Source organism: Mesoplodon bidens, assembly GCF_964165515.1.
Source record: "Mesoplodon bidens genome assembly, chromosome: 5".
In the NCBI taxonomy this organism is placed as follows: Eukaryota; Metazoa; Chordata; class Mammalia; order Artiodactyla; family Ziphiidae; genus Mesoplodon; species Mesoplodon bidens.
In genome coordinates this window covers 73,875,948-73,894,352 of record NC_138161.1, presented here as the reverse complement: position 1 = coordinate 73,894,352, position 18,405 = coordinate 73,875,948, and the positions used below count along the sequence as shown (strand labels likewise).

Sequence of the window (18,405 nt, the reverse complement as noted above, 5' to 3'; positions counted from 1 at the left end):
CATGAATAAACATGCAGAGTCTGGATACAGTTCAGGCTCAGTAAGATTATAATTCACCTCCTTTGTTTCATGGGCCATGTCCCTCAGTCTGGGTTCAGAGCACACATTGGAATGAGAATGAGACTCTGGGCAAGTTTGGATCTTTATCTAGACTGGCATATTCCAACAGGTCCAGATGACATGGGGTGGTCATTTTGGGGGTGGGGTATGGATGTTTGGTGAAGGGGTGGGAGCATTTTAGATGTGGTACAAGAGGTAGTACTGGGAGAAAAAGGTAAGATATTAAATAATTGGAGGTTTACTCCATCATGACCCCCTAACTTGTAGCTTCGTTGGTCCTGGATTAACCGTTTCTGATGATGCTCCAAGCAGAAACTTTAATATAGGCTTCCTGTTTTTTTTACCTCCCTTTACTTTTCCATTATTTATAAATCTGGCTAGGTGGATGGCTGTTCTTGTTTCTGAAACTTTTATTTCTTTATAATGTTCTTTTGAATTCTTTTTCCATTATTATTCCTTTCTCCCAAATAGGCTTTGACTGGCTTCATAATTCTATTCAAAGTAACTTTAAAACCCAATTTTTCTGCTTTGGAATTGGTCTTTTCCCTTTATTTTCTTCGACTCTGAATGCTGTCACTTAATGTGTTTCATATGTATGCTTTTTAGATGAATGCCTTCAACGAATGTCTCCCTTTTATCAGGAATGAGTTACAAAGATAGTTTTATTTATCCATAGGTGTCTTGAACTCTGGCAAAGCTATTCTGTTTGAATCATGCGCCTAGAAAATAATTTTCCTGTCTGTCCTCTTCATACTAGTCAGATAGACATGAAGTAATGAGATGATTGAATTCTTGGGATAATATGGGATCCAGAAATAGGCAGTAATCTGAGCAAGATGCACAGCTCTGATCTGAAATGGCAGAAGAGTCCCGAGAGTGGAACTTTATTAGACCTTTCTTACTCAGGAGCTGTGCCTGCTCTGGTTGAATTCACTGTTTTGCTCTGCCTTTTATTATGGGTGTAATCGGACATCATTATAAGCTCTTTTATGAGTGGTGTTTTCTTTGCAGCAGTTCTCACGTTTCTGTTTTCTTTGTTAAAAACTTCTAGGAACCACAGGAAATGTGTTATCATTCAGTGAAACAAGAGCACATCAGGTGGTTCAGCAGAAATCTGAGCAGTTCATGATTTATAATCAGAAGCAGCTCACGAGGATTTATCCCTCTGCCTACCGCATCGATTCCAGTAACTTCAACCCTCTGCCCTACTGGAACGCAGGTTGCCAGCTAGGTGTGTATGCCTCGGGGAGGAGCGGTTCTCCATGTGTCTTGACTCTATGCTGCTGTCTTGCCTAATTCTCTTAAACTTTGAACTTGCACAGTGGCATTGAACTACCAGTCTGAAGGGCGAATGATGCAGTTAAATCGAGCCAAATTCAAGACAAATGGCAATTGCGGCTATGTCCTCAAACCCCAGCAGATGTGCAAAGGTGTGTGTTAATTTCATAGTCGCAGCTCTGAACGCAGGAGACCTCTATTGAAGGAGCTCTGTGGAAAGTGTGATGCCTCTGTTTTGCAACATGATTTTTTTTTTTTTTTAATGTGGTATGCAGGCCTCTCACTGTTGTGGCCTCTCCCATTGCGGAGCACAGGCTCCGGACGCGCAGGCTCAGCGGCCATGGCTCACGGGCCCAGCCGCTCCGCGGCATGCGGGATCCCCCCGGACCAGGGCACGAACCCGTATCCCCTGCACTGGCAGGCAGACCTTCAACCACTGCACCACCAGGGAAGCCCTGCAACATGATTTTTAAAAAAGAGATAAATAACACCTGAAACAATTTTATCAAGCCCTTTTTAGTCAGTTTATTCCAATTACAAAACAGTGCTAACAACAACAAAAAAAAAGATAATGCAATGTTATATCAAAAACACTTCCTTTTGGTTCTGCTCATTAAAATTCTTTTTAAAATTTCCAAGTTGAATTTTTAACAGTTCAAGTAAAAACTGTTGACAGATGTGTCTTCAGAATTTTGTGCTTTGCATGTTTTCTTGCTATGCTGTTTACTTAATTTCAGCATAATTACTTAAACTATACCTGCAGTAGTTTAGGATAGAAAATTATGTGAATCTGACAACTGCCCCCCTTCTCTATACTATGGACATTCAAATAAAATGTTCCTCTTACCCGCTGCCTTGGTTGATAATTGCATCACAGACGCTTGTTTTAAGTTGGTCCATTCTTCTGGCCTTTGGGAGCATAGATTCTAACAAAAAAAAAACCACAGCTATGGAAATGCCAGCTGGCATTGCCTTCAGGCAAAAGCCACGCTGATAGTTATGTGATAATTTCTTTGCTTTAAGAAACACTATAGGGCTTCCCTGGTGGCGCAGTGGTTGAGAGTCCGCCTGCCGATGCAGGGGACACGGGTTTGTGCCCCGGTCTGGGAAGATCCCACATGCCGCAGAGCGGCTAGGCCCGTGAGCCATGGCTGCTGAGCCTGCGCATCCGGAGCCTGTGCTCTGCAAGGGGAGAGGCCACAACAGTGAGAGGCCCGCCTACCGCAAAAAAAAAAAAAAAAAAGAAACACTATAGTAATCCAGCATTTATTGTTTCTTTGTTCTACAAGCTTAAGGTATGTGTGTGTGTGTGTGTGTGTGTGTGTTTCCATGCTACCAAATCTAGATTTTAAACCTCTGCTTTACTTGGCTTAGGTACTTTCAACCCTTTCTCTGGTGATCCACTTCCTGCCAACCCTAAGAAGCAGCTCATCCTGAAAGTGATTAGTGGACAACAACTCCCCAAACCTCCAGATTCCATGTTTGGAGACCGAGGCGAGGTAAGCTGTATACGACCAAGTGGTTAATTATGTGATTTATTTTATTGTGTTTACATTTCATCTGAAATGTCTTAAGGGTTCTGTGTGTGTGTGTGTGTGTGTGTGTGTGTGTGTGTTTGTAAATGAGCACTGACCTCAGCTCATCAGATATTAACTGACTTATTGGCAAAACACACACAATTCTTTCTGGAGTGCAGTGCATCATCTATTTTTGAGGCATGAGTGCAATACAATTCAATTCACGATTCAAGACTGACACTGGCAATGCTAAACTGAGATGCAAGGAGCAATTTTGTTATTAATAGACACATTGCCTAGGAGAACATCTTAACCTTCCATCCGCCTTTCTCATCCACTGTGACCCTCATCTCTGCTGCACATCAGCCACCTGCTCCCTGGCCACAGGCTGGCTCTTGCCTTGCTGCATTTCTGTTGCGTGATTTTAAAATGTCTCCCTTTCTGACCACAGCATCCGCTCTTTCCAGAGCTTTCATTCCGTTATTCCCATTCCACCTGCTCTTGGCCTCCTTGACCTCCATTTTCTCCCTATCTGTCAGCCCCTCCTCTGTTCATGTCCTTCCTCTCAGGAGTGGTCCATCACTTCAGGCTCTTTGCCACTCCCACCTGTTAAACTATCCTTTCTGGATCTTGAATGTCGATGGTGAAACCATGCAGCTCTGCAATGGTCCCACCATCAACTCTGTCTCAAATCTCCACTGACCCACGCGTAGTGCTGCACTGCCATCCCAACTCCGCCTGATCAGTCCTCTATCCTATTCTCCACAGTGGCTATTTTCAACCTCGTCTCTCCTCAAACATTTGTTCTCATCACTTTCTCCAGTAGATGGCCCTATGTCCTCCCTCTCAGAAAGTAGGAGCTTCAGGTGGGACCATGTCTTCCATCTGCATTGCCTTCAGCCTAATCCAAGCCACCATCATCTCTTGGCAGTTCTGCTGCAGTAGCCTCCCAGCTCACTGGCCTCCCTGCTTCCAGTTCTGTTCTCTCAGCAGCAAGAATAGTTATTTTGGTAGGATCAGAAAGTTTATCCTTACTTCCTCTTCTTTCCATTTTTCTTTATTGTCTGCAAAAAGGAAGACTCACTTCCTATATTTTCCCCCAAACTTTTTATTTTGAAAAATTTCAAACCTCAGGAAAGTTGCAATAATAATAAAATGAACACCATATCTCCAGCACCTAGATTCACCAATTAACTCATTAAATTTTGTTACTTTTGCTTTATCTTCCTTTCATGTGTAAATGTGTACATAAATATACATATGCACATACATATATACTTATCCACATGAAAGGGAGAAATAAAGCAAATATAACAAAATTTAATTATATATATGTGTGTATATATATGCATTTTCTTTTCTTTGGAGAGTCGTTTGAGAGTAAGTTAACATCATGACCCCAATCCCTAAATACTTCAGCATTTGTCTCTTAAGAACAAGAAGGTTATCCTGTATAGCCACAATACAGTCGTTACACCCATGACATTTAATATCGGTACAATAATATATTTTTTTCTATTTTATTTTATTTTTTTAGACCATTAGAACTTTATTCATTTTTTAAAATTTTATTTAAAAAAAATTTTGTACAATTTTTACAGGTTACTGTCCATTTACAGTTATTACAAAATATTGGCTGTATTTCCCACATTGTACAATACATCCTTGAGCCTATCTTATACCCAATAGTTTGTTGGTACACTAATGTTATCTAATATAAAATCTACATTCAATTTTCCCCCATTGTCCCCAAATTGTTCTTACATCTTCTTTTTTTCTTTTTAGATTCAGAATCCAATTAAGAATCACACATTGCTTATAGTTATCATTTCTCTTTGGTTTTTTAAAATATAAAACAGTTCTCCAGGTTTTGTTTTCATTATACTGATATTTTTTAAAATGTCCAAGCCAGTTGTGTCCATAGTGTCCTTCAGTTTGGATTACCTGATTGTTTGTTCATGAGTAGAATCAGACTAAACATATTTGGCAGGAATACTACATGGGGAATGTGTATCCTTCTCAGTGTATCATATCAGGGGCCATATTGTGTCAGTTTATCCCAGGATTGATAATGTTACTTGGATAAGGAGGTTTCTTCCAGGTGTTTTTCACTACATTGGTATTTCTTTATCTTTGTAATACATAGTCTGTGGGGTTAGAGTAATCATTTAAATGTATGAGGTTTATCTTTCTTTTATAATTAAAATAAAATCCAACCTCCTTATTGTGGTTTATGAGGTTCTCTGTCACGAGATTTTAACTCTTTTTTAAGCCATAGAACCCATTGGCATCTGATGAGGCCTTTGGATCCCTTCTCAGAATAATGTGTTTAAATGCATAAAATAAAATAGATAAAGGTACACAGTAAAAATTATATTGAAATTCACTTATCAGTATATTAAAAACAAACTGTGACATACAAATATGTATGCAATAAATAGCAGGATCTAGAGGGGGGTTGAATAGCTATTAGAATTTTGAAGTCGTGATAAGTTTGGGTGATACACGGAGATTTCTGCAACAACTATAATGTGACTTGAAAACATCTGTGATTTCTGCCAGGCACAAAATTACAGTACTAATACTCTACTATTTGTGCTTTAGTCAGAGGCTAATGAAAATATAGTTTCTCCCCCCCTCTAGTCCCCCTGAATTCTCAGCCTGTGATCTCTCACATTGTTCATATCTCTGAGAACGAAATAATAATTTTTCTTGCTCCTAATCAGAAAATTGATTGTCATCTTTAATTTTCACCTTTTCTTTGCTCTCCACATCTACTCAATTAGCATCTCCTGGACATTTTACCTCCCAGATCTCTCCCTAATCTTGCTACCACTATCCAGTTCCATTCTCCCAGCATGTCACCTGGATTACGGCATGATGAAGCGGACACTGTTACCTTAGGTTTACAGATGAGGAAACTGAAGCACAGACAGTTACACGACTTGCCAAAGTCCAGCACAGGAACCAAGTGTCGAAGCAGGAAGTTGTAGCTGCCCCCAAATCCAAGACTCCCAATGGTACAGTGTTACCACAGTGTTCTATTCTAAGGAAAAACTTCTAGCATCAAAGAATTAATGGAAAACTAGTAAACTTTAGCTGTGATTTATTTAGTAAACAAAAAGTGTGTCTATCCACCTAACTGTCTCAAAATGTTTTTCTATCATACCTCTAGTTCATATTCCATGAAGCTCCCTCCAAAACTGTATTCTCCTTACTCTCCAAGCTCCTAAAAATATATTTCCCCAGACTTCATAATTCTCTCCTTTCTGGGTTCCTTAGGATTTTATTCCTTCATTGCTACTTACCCAGTACTGGCACTACAAAGGAGAGCTTACAGATGACAAAGCAGGATCCCTCTCCCAGAGGGCAGGGGATATGGGGGAGGTAAAGGTGAGGAGGAGGGGAACTAAACACTCATATTTTTCTTTTGATTACCTTTTCATCTTTTTATTTTTAAATACTTTTAAATGTACATCATAATACACAATTGATTTAACTACATTAAAGTGCACCAATCAAATGTGGATAACTTGATTAATTATTATGTAAGCAGATCAAGGTAGAACATATCCAGAACCTCCAGAAGGCTTCCATCCACCCTCCCAGTCAATATCTACTCCCAGCCCTCCCCTCCCCCCATCAAATACCAGTCCCTGTCAAAACAGATTAATTTAGTCTGTGCTCAAACTTTATGTAAATGGACTCTGACGGTATACACTCTTTTGTGTCTGGCTTGTTCCACATTATGGCTATGTAGCACAACTTTGTTATTTTTTCATTGCTGTGTAGTATTCATTAGATGAATATTCCACAGTTTATCCATCTTACTCATAATGGACATTGAGGTTGTTTCCAATGTGTGACTATTATGAATTCACCTGCTCTGAGCATTTCTGCATAGATAGACGCTCTCATTTCTGTTGGGTATATACCTTCAACTGGAGTTGAAGGTTCATTGGGTTAAGTTTTTGTAGCATTAGTAGATATTGGCAAATAACAATGTAATCTTTTTTTTATTCCCGCTTCATAGTTGACTCTGTTAAATCTGGTACAATTTCTCTTTCTTAGTAAGCACCTAAATAAATGGGTTGCTGTTGATATGTGATATTTTGGCCAATATTCTTAAATTAACATGTGTAGAAATTTATCAGTTGTAGTAATACTTTCTTTATCTATATAGATCATTGATCCTTTTGTAGAAGTTGAAATTATCGGATTGCCAGTAGATTGTTGTAAAGATCAAACTCGTGTGGTAGATGACAATGGTAAGATTATAATAATCTCTGTTCACTTTTAATAAGGATGCTCTAGAAATAGAGTTTGCACTGAAAAAGAGAATTTGTCTACATGGAAGAGAAACAAATTTCTAAAATCTGTAACTGCCATCTGAGTTTTGTTAAGATTTTTCATCACATAAAACTAAGTAAATATGGTATTGATGCATGGTATATTTTGATGAATGTTGGAATCTAGGCTCTCAAGACTCCTGCTTTTGAAGCAAATTTTTTTTCTAGTGAAATGAATGATATTTTAAAGATCTGGGTTAAAACTTCATGTAGGAAAATGACTCGTTATATTTTTATATTGTTTTCATGACATGAGTTGCCTCAAAGTTCTCATTTGTGAAGCCCACATCCTAATGATTTCTCATTTTTTTCTGGAGCATGTACAATGTAAAGGCAAGTGCAGCATGCTCTGGCAAGTTTACTTCTTGAATATGTACTTGTGGTGCATGGGCAGCATTCTTCTTCTGTTTTGGCCATCATGTAAAGAAAACTTTCTTTACTCAAGCCTCATGTCTTTTTCTTAGTAATCTTCTAAGGTTGTATTTATTCATACATATGACAAACATTATTGCATGCCTGTTTTTCTTAATCTCTAGTCCTTAATACTGTAAAAAATCTAAACCCCAATCCTCAAAACGTTTAGGAAATTAGAGGTTCCTAGAGGGACCTTAAGAGGAGCTTAAGGAAAGGAATTTGAGGGTTCAAGAGTAGCACAAACCTGTTACTTAGGAAATGACATGCTTAAAATAAGTGAACTTCCCATACTGCATTTTCCTACCAATGCTCAATATATTTTTTTTGGTCTCAGAAATAATTGAGATGTCATCACTAAGTCAACAAAAAGTATCTCTTCTCTTCTTCAGGAGGAACATCTCAATGATTTTCAGTCCATAATTATTTCATTAGCTAAGGCATTAGGGTTAAGTGGCTGATGCCTCCTGAATGCATACATTTAATAACATGAATTTTCATTTTTAGAAAAGAAAAACTTATAGAGTACTTGAATTTTTCTCAGTTTAATTATTTTATCTGAGAGAATTTTACCAAGAAATAAACTTGGTTTTGCCTTTTAGAATTTGAGTTGAATTATATGCCTTTCCTATTTATTTTCAGTAGCGATGAAAATATGTCATCTTTCATGTATTAAGGTCTTGCTTCATGAGAAGCCACTGGAAGTCAGCAGTGCCTCATCTTCTTTGGCTCTGTCACTAGTTGTATGATGTTAGGCATGTTATTTTCTCTGAACATCAGTTTTCTCAACTATAAAACGAGCATTATATTTCCTATGTTAAAAAGTGAGCATGGGTTACTTGTGTAATTTTTAAGAGTTATATATGTTTGAAAGTCAGTAATATATACTTTTTCTTAATTAGAAAAAAAACCTCTGCCCTGCCACCCTTAGAGGATTACCATAAGAATTAAATAGGATGGTATATATACCATAGCATTGAAACCTTACAAAATGCTTGCTGGTGATGCTTACAGCAGCAGAAGCTTTGGTGGGTGAGAAGCATCATCTACTGGGGTGGGATGGGAGTGGGGGAGAGGAATCATTCTTTATTGCTTTTGCTAAATCATTATTCTTAGATCACTACTGTAGATACTTTTTGAGCTTATTGAAACATTCTGGATATTGTCTAAAAGAACTTTCTCTACAATGCAATTTGGCATCAAAGATGATTAGAATTGATGTAATAATTTACAGGCAATTTCTTACCAATTATTTTCTAGCAATGGGATAAACTCCAAGGCTTTATTTCAGTAAGGCATCCCGGGGTGGCTCAGTCATCTTCACGAGTTTAATAACCATTGCAAGCAATTTTCACTGTCTGCTTTGCAGATGTTGCTGCTAAATCATTTTTAGCCAACCCCTTTGCTTTTCTAATTTGTCTTTTCCTATTTCTCTGAGGATTTAACCCTGTGTGGGAAGAAACCCTCACATTTACAGTACACATGCCAGAAATAGCTTTGGTTCGGTTCCTTGTGTGGGATCACGATCCGATTGGACGAGATTTTGTTGGGCAAAGAACTGTGACCTTTAGCAGCTTAGTGCCTGGTAAGTCTGGCTGGCCTTTTCTCTCTAGACTGACCATTCCTTTTCTTTGGAAGATTTAATATATGATATGTGATATACATGATACATGGCATATATGATATATAAAATATGTGTTATATGATAATGTGAGTGTTAACATAAATAACTATAGTAAAGTCAGGTATTTAATTCTGTTGCACCCATGGGAAAGCCAAATGCAAGTTCAACTAAAAGGAAACTACTTTCTCTACTTTTATCAGGCTACCGGCATGTCTATTTGGAAGGACTGACAGAAGCATCCATTTTTGTCCACATAACAATCAATGAAATCTATGGAAAGGTAAGAAAGATCACAGGGCTTAAAGCCACATGCAACAACAATATGGTCCTTAATAAAGTTTTCTAATTCATTGCATAAAAGGGAACGTGTATCTTGACAAGCTGTTTTTTTAACAGAAAACTCTAGTGAAGCCCAGCCCACACTGTGCTCAGTGTGCTCTCCTGCCCACAGGTCTCCATCCGTGTGTGCTCCTTCCTCTTTTTAGGGGTGTGTACTCATTCCCTCCACCTAGGGGCCCTCTCTGGGCTTAAAAGAATTGAGAAAACTATTACTCTCTAGGGAAATCATTTGTTTGACTAAAACAGTAAAGATAGACATACATATTTGAATTTTATTATAATCCTTAAAAAGACGCAGCTGGCTGCAGTGGGAAATGTAGTGTCAGATGTTTGAATTACCTGTACTAACTGGGCTATAATCCCAGCCATTTCTAGGCAGGATGCATTCATTTAGTACCATTGTATTCAACTGGGAACCTAAAAATCATGAAGGAATTAAAAGCCACCCACAGGACTTAAAAGGAAGAGACCATAAAAGTGTATTCTAGCTCTTTGCTGATGCCAATTTCTTCATTGCAGAGCTCACTTGAGATTTACAAATCAATAGGCTGTCCTCTGGTAATGCCAAGTAATTGTGGACTTGGCCACTGGAATCAATTTTCAGGACTAGATGTGATTTGGAGGGACTGTAGCATTGACCAGGGCCCGGGAATGTCCAGTGTTCTTTATCAGAAGGTCTGCATTGCCTGGAGCCCTTCCTCCAGAGGTATATACATTCTCTGTGCTTCCGTTTCCTTATTTGTACATGTGGGGTAAAAATAGTACCTACTTCATAAACAAATACTTTATTTTTAAAAAGCTGCCTGGCACATAGTAAATGCTCAAAAATGTTGGCTAATATTAATATTATTAAAGACTATAATCCAACTGGCAGGTAGTGGACCAGTTTGGCCTGAAATAGGAGGTATGTGTTTATTCTCACATCCATCAGTTGGGAGGGGTGAGGTGCTAAGTTTCCTAATTTCTAAGAGTGATAAAGTTTTATGACTTTCTGTGTTTAGTCCTGGGTTTCTATTTGTGCTTGTTGGGCTCTCTCCTCTGGCCTAAACATACACAAATGTAAATGATCGAAAAATGATTCTTGAATTTCTAGGAATCCCAGGTGAACAAAGCAGCATCTCTAGCACTTAATATGCTTGAAGGAAATAATAAAAATCAGTTTGTTAAAAACTTGAGCCAGCGGTGGTTTGTGACCACCTAGAGGGGTGGGACAGGGAGGGTGGGAGGGAGGGAGACGCAAGAGGGAAGAGATATGGGAACATATGTATATGTGTAACTGATTCACTTTGTTATAAAGCAGAAACTAACACACATTGTAAAACAATTATACTCCAATAAAGATGTAAAAAAAAAAAAAAAAAAAAACCTTGAGCCAAGAAGGTGTTCTGTAGGATTTGTGTTCTCTCTCCTAAATAAATGTCCACGTGTAAGTCATTTATTACTTTCAAGGTGTGTTTGGGTTCATATGCATAAACCACAACATGATGGTGGTGAACTGAGCAATGAATGAACTTGTGACTAAAAATCCAAAGTGGGAGAAAGGGTTTATAGAGCATATGTGTTCTATCTCCTTCTGTTTTACTTGTGTAGCCTTCTTGAATGAGCCCAAATTGTGTTTTGTTGTGCTTTTTTCCCCCTTGCAGTGGAGCCCTTTAATACTCAACCCCAGTTACACTATATTGCACTTTCTAGGAGCTACAAAGGTAGTTTCTCAGCATGGTACTTGGTTCTTGCTGGCGCGTTTCTCTTTCAGTGGTCATGGCGGCATGCTCTCTCACATCGCTCCATCTTCCTGCTTACCACTTTAAAACATGTATCTGTTGCTTTAAGGTGGCTCAAGTTCATTATAGTCTTTTCACTGTGGAAACTCTTCCTACCACCTTGTCATCTTTGGGCAGGAAACTTGTGGGAAAGCTTGGTTGTGAAAATGGGAGGCTGCCTTCCTCCCAAAGTCAGGTTGATAAAATGTGCATGACGTTGTGCAAACATGCTGTGAGCTGCTGTTTTCTTGGTTTGAATATTCTTCAGTGGCTGTGAGATTTTGTTTTGTATCCATTTTTCATGGAGCTGTCATTTAAAAGGCAAGCAGTTGACACAGTGGTATTTGCTTAACTTGTGCTTGGTCCTTTTGTGTCTTCAGAACAGACAGCTCCAAGGTCTGAAGGGGCTGTTCAATAAGAATCCCAGGCACAGCTCTTCAGAAAACAGTTCCCATTATGTTCGGAAGCGATCGATTGGAGATAGGATTCTGCGACGCACAGCCAGTGCTCCAGCCAAAGGCAGAAAAAAGAGCAAAATGGGCTTCCAAGAAATGGTAGAGATAAAGGATTCTGTGTCTGAGGCTGCAAGAGATCAAGATGGGGTCCTGAGAAGGACCACACGGAGTTTGCAAGCACGCCCTGTCTCTATGCCTGTTGACAGAAGTCTTCTGGGGGCTCTGTCGCTGCCTATATCTGAAACTGCAAAAGACACAGAAGGAAAAGAAAACTCTCTGGGTAAGATGCTTTAAGTTTCTCTAAGAATACACACCTTTAAGGCCCATTTTGGTCCCTAATTACCATTGTTACATGGCTGACATTTTGTAGTCAAAGTAAAATATACTGAAAAATAACTCATTACAGTACATTACAGTGTTACCTTTTAGACCATATTTTAAACTTTGGGGAGTGGGTGGTAAAAGAGCTATCACCTAGTCACCTAAAGCCTCAAAATAACATTGACATCTGAAATTGACAGTGAAGGATCAGGTGTGATGGCATGGAGCCTACAGGTCTATGAGACACAACAGAGGGAGGTGAAACCTGCAAAATATGATCAGAGATCATGGTTTTCTAAGTGGGTACAAAATTTACTGATTTTCTGAGGAGGAATAGAATTAAATGGAGTTTTCTGAGGTTGAGTTTAGTTATATTTCTTTCCCACCATATAACATGTTTTCTACAATTGGAAATGTTTATGGAGAAAGAGGAAAAGCCAGATGTTAAAAGTAATCCACCTTCTTCACTTGAGAAATCTTTGCTTTCTCAAGAGGTAGCTTATTAGCTGTTTTCCTGTGGCCTCGTTTCCCTGACCCCTGGATGTTGACAGGGAAGGAAGCATGTCTGCAGCTCCTGTCCATTCATAGATTCCTCAGGCATAGGAACCAGGCATTGCCCACCTTTTCCCCTAATTTGAGCATAATGCTTCACTCATATCAAGAACATGATAAAGAGTGATATCTCCTTTACAGTGTACCAAAGAGCTCTTGCCTTGTGTTGGTGACTCTTCCCCCACCCTATTTTAGATAATTTAAGCACCAAAACTGTGTCCATGTGAGGTCTCTGCAACAAATAAGTTTTAATTAAATCAAAATCATTTCAGACAGTAGAATGTAATACCTGTTTCTTTTAGCAAAATTCTTTCATCATGCAATCTAATTTCAATGATCTATTTTCTCACAAACACCACTTTGCTTGTATTGATTTTTATTGTAAGATGTTGTAGGGAGACAAACCAATTTTTGAATGGTTTATTTGAAGGAGAAAAAGGCAGTTAACAAGTTTGAAATTTTGCTAAGAGCAGTATCAGAGAAGAGATGAAATATATGCTTTAAAATTTATTTCAAAATTCCATTTTAGGGGAAAGTAAACTATATATAAATATAAATAACTCCATTTGGGGGGGAAATAAAGCAAAAGAAATTAGTAATAATTAATCATGTAATGCCACAATTAAGATGTTACTACCATTAAGGTGAGTTAGAAAGCAACAGTTATGTTTCTTTCCTCCCTTTAAAAAACAGGAAATTTATATAAGTTATTCATATATATATAGCATAATATATTTAATAATACTTAAGTATAAAACTTATAAATATGGAGCAGTACATAACCATGCAATGATTCAAGTTATCATGTAGAAGAAAAATTAAGTGGAAAAAATTCAGAATAAAAAATTGTGTACATAATTCTATCCCTCTACAAAAGCTTACAGTGGCTATCTGAGTGGTAAATCATATAATCTTTATTTTTTTCCTTATAATTTTTGGGTTTATCAAATTTTTATAATGAACTTTTTTAGTTAGGAAAATATTTAAGAAAAAGTTAAACATATTTTCTTAATTCTCGTAACTGAAAGCATAAAATCCATTAAAATAATGTGATTAAGAATACCTAATATCAATATTGAACACCTAATATCAATATTGTCTTAGCACTATACTAAACAGGATGGGGTACCCCAAATTACTTTGAATTGTATATTTTTATAGTTTTCCTTACTGTTCCTGATATCTTACTGCCTCTTTTAGGGGAGAATGCAATATGAAATTTATGTATTAAAACCAAAAATATAGGATCAACGGAAAATTAGATATTAGCAATGGTATAAAATTGGTGACCAAGTCTTTATTTTTACATTTTAAAGTCAACAGATACTGATATTTTAATGCATCTATTGCACCCTCCAATTTGTTTTAGAATTAATTGGTTAAAATCAGTATTTTGACAAAATGTTTTTCAAAATGATTTGTATGGGTTTTTTTTTTTCCTCTAACACATGTATAACTTTGAAAGCTTACAGTATCTTGCTTACAGGTACCACAATACTTTGTTTAACAGAGCTGTCTTGTTCTGTTTTTATTGCCATGCTTCTGTGTAGTACAAATCTGAATAGGAAACAACTTAAGGTAATCTTCACTGTAAAAGTATGGTAACTCATTGACATTTTTTTTTTTTACAATGACTATTACATCCTTAGCTGATGTAATAGCTATTCAAAGGGAAGTTTCAGTGAAATTTTGCCATTTATCCATCACACAGACACTTTGTTGCAAATCTATGCAATCCATAATTATGTTGTCGCAATGTAACAGATTTACATTTTCCATTTGTCTGTCTGAAGACAAACATGAGTGTTTGAAGGTCCTACATAAAGTGATACATGTCACTTAAAATATTGTTTGTTTCGTTCAGCAGGAGATAAGGATGGCAGAAGAGATGGGAAGGCAAGTATAAAAGACCAGCATTTTCCAAATTTCAACAAAAAGTTATCCGCTTCCTCCAGTGCTCTCCTCCACAAAGACATCAGCCACGGGAACTCTGCTGTTTCTACCGCCAACTTGTCAATCACAGAACAGTTGGTACCAGATCCAAAGGGTGGGAGAACCAAATCAAATGTGTTAAGTGATCGCCAGGAACACCAGTGCACCAACAAATCCCTCTCCCCAAGGCAGCATTTGGCTCGTGACCCTGCAGTTAGCCTAACACAAGATCTATGTGGTGTGAAAACCAAGGGAAACGGCAATGCTGGGGGCTTCGTGGTAGGGAAAAGCGCATTGTCAGGAAGCACCCTTTCTCAAAGCAATCTGGAGATTAAGAAGCTGGAAGGTAATTGGGATAAGGACAGAGCTGCAACATCCTTTTCTTTGTCAGACGTCTCTACGCTCTGTTCTGACATACCTGACTTACATTCCACTGCAATTCTCCAGGAGAGTGAAATTTCCCATCTTATTGATAATGTCACTTTGACAAATGAGAATGAGCCTGGCAGTTCCATCTCAGCACTGATTGGCCAGTTTGATGAGACCAGCAACCAGGTTAACCCCATAGTTGTGTCTCATCTTCAGAGCCCCAGTGTGATAGCAGGCCATCCTCCCTTGCCTACCATGGACCTAAAAATGCCCTTCAAGCATGGCTTTTCCAGTGGAAAACCCAAGTCATCCTTCCTGTGCTCATCTCCTGAGCAGATTGCATTCTTGGGGCACGAGAACTCTGAATGCTCAACACTTGCAGCTGTTTGTGAAACTCTCTGCACTCCTGTCCCTAAAACTAAAGCAGATGATGATCTTTCTGGGAAGACCAAGACAGGGACCATGGAAAACAGTCTGCCTCTGTCCTCTAATAATCCTCACTGCTGGTTACCAAAAAGTCCCACCCACAAAAAAGACTGGGAAATACCGAAGAACCACAGCCCTGCCACTTCCACTGACTTGACACTGAAAGATGTAATGGTGGATCCCACTCTCTGTTTAAATTCTGGGGAGAGCAGTCTCGTGGAAATGGATGGAGACTCACAAAGTCTGCCTTTAACAACCTATGGATATAGGAGAGAGGGCACAAGTCACCTTGCTTCTCCTTTAAAACTGAAATACAGTCAGGATGTGGTGGAACATTTTCAAAGAGGCTTGAGAAATGGCTACTGTAAAGAGACTCTCCACTCTTCTGTCTCTGAAATATTCAACAGTAGTATTCAAGATGTCAAAAATCAAAATATTTCTCATCTAGCCTATCAGGGTGCTGGTTTTATGCATAACCATTTCTCAAATTCAGATGCAAAAAAGAACCAGACCCCTGGGCCCCTGTCTAGCGTTCAAGACATGCATGACCCTGCCCCCGAGCGGTCCACACACCCTCCTCTGCCTGCTCTGAAGCTGCCCAGTCCTTGCAAATCCAAAAGTCTGGGGGACTTAACATCAGAGGACATCACCTGTAATTTTGAAAGCAAGTACCAGTGTATTAGTAAGAGCTTTGTTACAACTGGCATCAGAGACAAGAAGAGCGTAACTGTGAAAACAAAGTCGTTAGAGCCTATAGATGCCCTGACCGAACAGCTGCGGAAGCTTGTGTCCTTTGACCAGGAAGACGGCTGCCAAGTGCTGTATTCCAAGCAAGATGTCAGTCAGTTCCCCAGGGCACTTGTCAGAAAGTTGTCATCCAGAAGTCAGAGCAGAGTGCGCAATATTGCCAGTCGCGCCAAGGAAAAGCAGGAAGCCAACAAGCAGAAAAGTGTGAACCCCAGCCCTGTGGGAGGAGTGGTTCTTCGAAGCAAACCCTGCGCTCCGGCGCCTGTGGGGAACCGGCACTCCACCGGCTCATACATCGCGGGCTACTTGAGGAGCGACAAGGGCGGCTGCGGCGGCGTGGAGGGCCGCGGCATCCCCGAGGGCGCATGCGCAGCCCTGCGCTCCGGGCATGCCGACCAGTTCTGTTCACATCATTCCGTTTTGCAGACCGAGCCGAGCAGTGATGATAAACCAGAAATTTATTTTCTTTTGAGACTGTGAATTACATAAAGCTGCATTTTTTTTTACATTTTAAACTGCATTTTCACTGTTTACAAGCTATTCTGTAGAATGTCCGAGTTTTCAGTAAATACGGTCCTTGGCTTTGAGATGATTTTAAAATGTATTTTTAAACTTGTATTACCGTCTCCCTTTGACTCCACGTGTTCTTCTTGTTCATGCGTTTGTATATAGCTTCGGGTGACATTTCCCGTGTACCTGATCTTTCTCCCCTGAGGTATAAACTCTATTGGTATGATGTATGCGCATGCCCTAGATGTGAAACTTCTCAGCAGCTTGGTTTCTACCGTCCGTATGTTTCACCAAGATGCTCTTTATTCTGTGTCCTCAGATCACAGTCACAACTGTAGTCATTTTTACTCTCTGTTAAGAGATTTTACAAAGGGCAAAGGGATGAATTCTTTATTTTAAAGCCATTATCATTTTTCCTAGTTTTTGTTCTTTATTAAGAAGCCCAGATGCATTTTTGTAACTCAGTTAAAAGAAGATTAAAATAGTTAACTTACCTTTTAAGATTTCTCTACCCCACCCAGAAGGAGAGTTCAAAGGAGATTGGTACCAGCTCCCTCCACACCCTCTCATTTTTGAGTAGGCTGTGAGGGTATGAGGAATAAAGCAAACTTCTGTATATAAGGACAAAATTGTTTGTTTCACATAAATTTTGTTACATATTTTTGCTAATGGCTTTATATGTAACAAGAACACAGTTGCCAAGCTATTTGTTGTACTTTTGAATTTTCTGATTAAGTTATAGACTGCAAATAATGGCTTTCAGAATGAGGGACTTCCAGCAGATGCTAACAATAACAGTAGCACAAATTGAAAACGTCCTAAAGCTTTCCAGAAAAAAAAATTATTTTCTCATGATAAAACCCAAGTGAATAGATAATGAGAAGAAAGCCTTTCCCTTCAGGGAGCCAAGTAACTATATTTTAATACCAACATACATTATTTTCACTGTGAAACCATTTTTTATTGCATGTTCAGATGTCCCTCTTTGCTTTTTTGTAACATTAACTGCAATGATGTTCTTCTTGGAGTTCATGAGAATATAATTAAAGGAGATTTTTAAACACTTCATGAATTTTTTTTTTTTTTTTTTGCAATTAAAGCTCATGTGATGACTGTTGAGTAGGGAACCCGAAGCACTCAGAAATATTTGCCTTTTCATCTCTTTGCAGAAGAAGAGATCACTTCTAAAGGGACAGTTTTAAGCAGCATTTCATGTCTTTGAGTGTTTTCACTGTGCTTTAAAGACCATATTTGTAAGGCGACTTGAGAAGAAATTCAATGTAATGAGTTTATTTGCATTTGGTGATGGTGTTGCTAGTTTAAAAATCCTTCCCAAACCCTGCGTGTGACAGGGGGTTGGGTGGGGGTGTGTGTGTGTGGAGGGTATGCAGACAGTGCAGGCAAGAGGCTGTATTTGGCAAATTAGGTGGCCTGAATCTTTGTTGTGTGTGGGGAGAGTGGGGAGGAAAGCAGTTAGACTCTGCTTTCTCTCAGTTCCCAACCCTGAACTTCTCCCCAGTGCTGAGGGTCTTCCTCTCTTTGGACAAGCACTGGGATGCTGGTTGGGGTAGGGGTGTAATAGTGAAAGGAGAGGGACCCATTTTCCATCCCTTAGTGAACCTGAGATACTTCATCATCTTGGGGGTTCTGAACCCACAAAGTTCCATCCTTAGACCTTGGTTTGTTTTTAAAGTATCTTTGTCTTAAAGAGATTAACATGGTATAAAGTTGTTGAAATTCATTTGCTAAAAGGTA

General features: G+C 38.8%; 1 protein-coding gene across 2 annotated transcripts in view; it reads left to right on the top strand.

Annotated features, from left to right (window-relative positions):
- PLCH1 (phospholipase C eta 1) overlaps window positions 1-17,713 on the top strand; it is a 216,069-nt gene extending 198,356 nt beyond the window's left edge. For both annotated transcript variants that reach the window (XM_081235026.1, XM_081235025.1), the window contains exons 15-22: window positions 1,112-1,291; window positions 1,383-1,490; window positions 2,713-2,837; window positions 7,039-7,123; window positions 9,054-9,200; window positions 9,440-9,519; window positions 11,719-12,073; window positions 14,531-17,713. In XM_081235026.1, coding sequence (XP_081091152.1) covers window positions 1,112-1,291; window positions 1,383-1,490; window positions 2,713-2,837; window positions 7,039-7,123; window positions 9,054-9,200; window positions 9,440-9,519; window positions 11,719-12,073; window positions 14,531-16,620 — 3,170 coding nt within the window. In that variant the 3' untranslated portion in view covers window positions 16,621-17,713. The remainder of the gene's footprint in view (window positions 1-1,111; window positions 1,292-1,382; window positions 1,491-2,712; window positions 2,838-7,038; window positions 7,124-9,053; window positions 9,201-9,439; window positions 9,520-11,718; window positions 12,074-14,530) is intronic.
- Window positions 17,714-18,405: the final 692 nt, after the last annotated feature.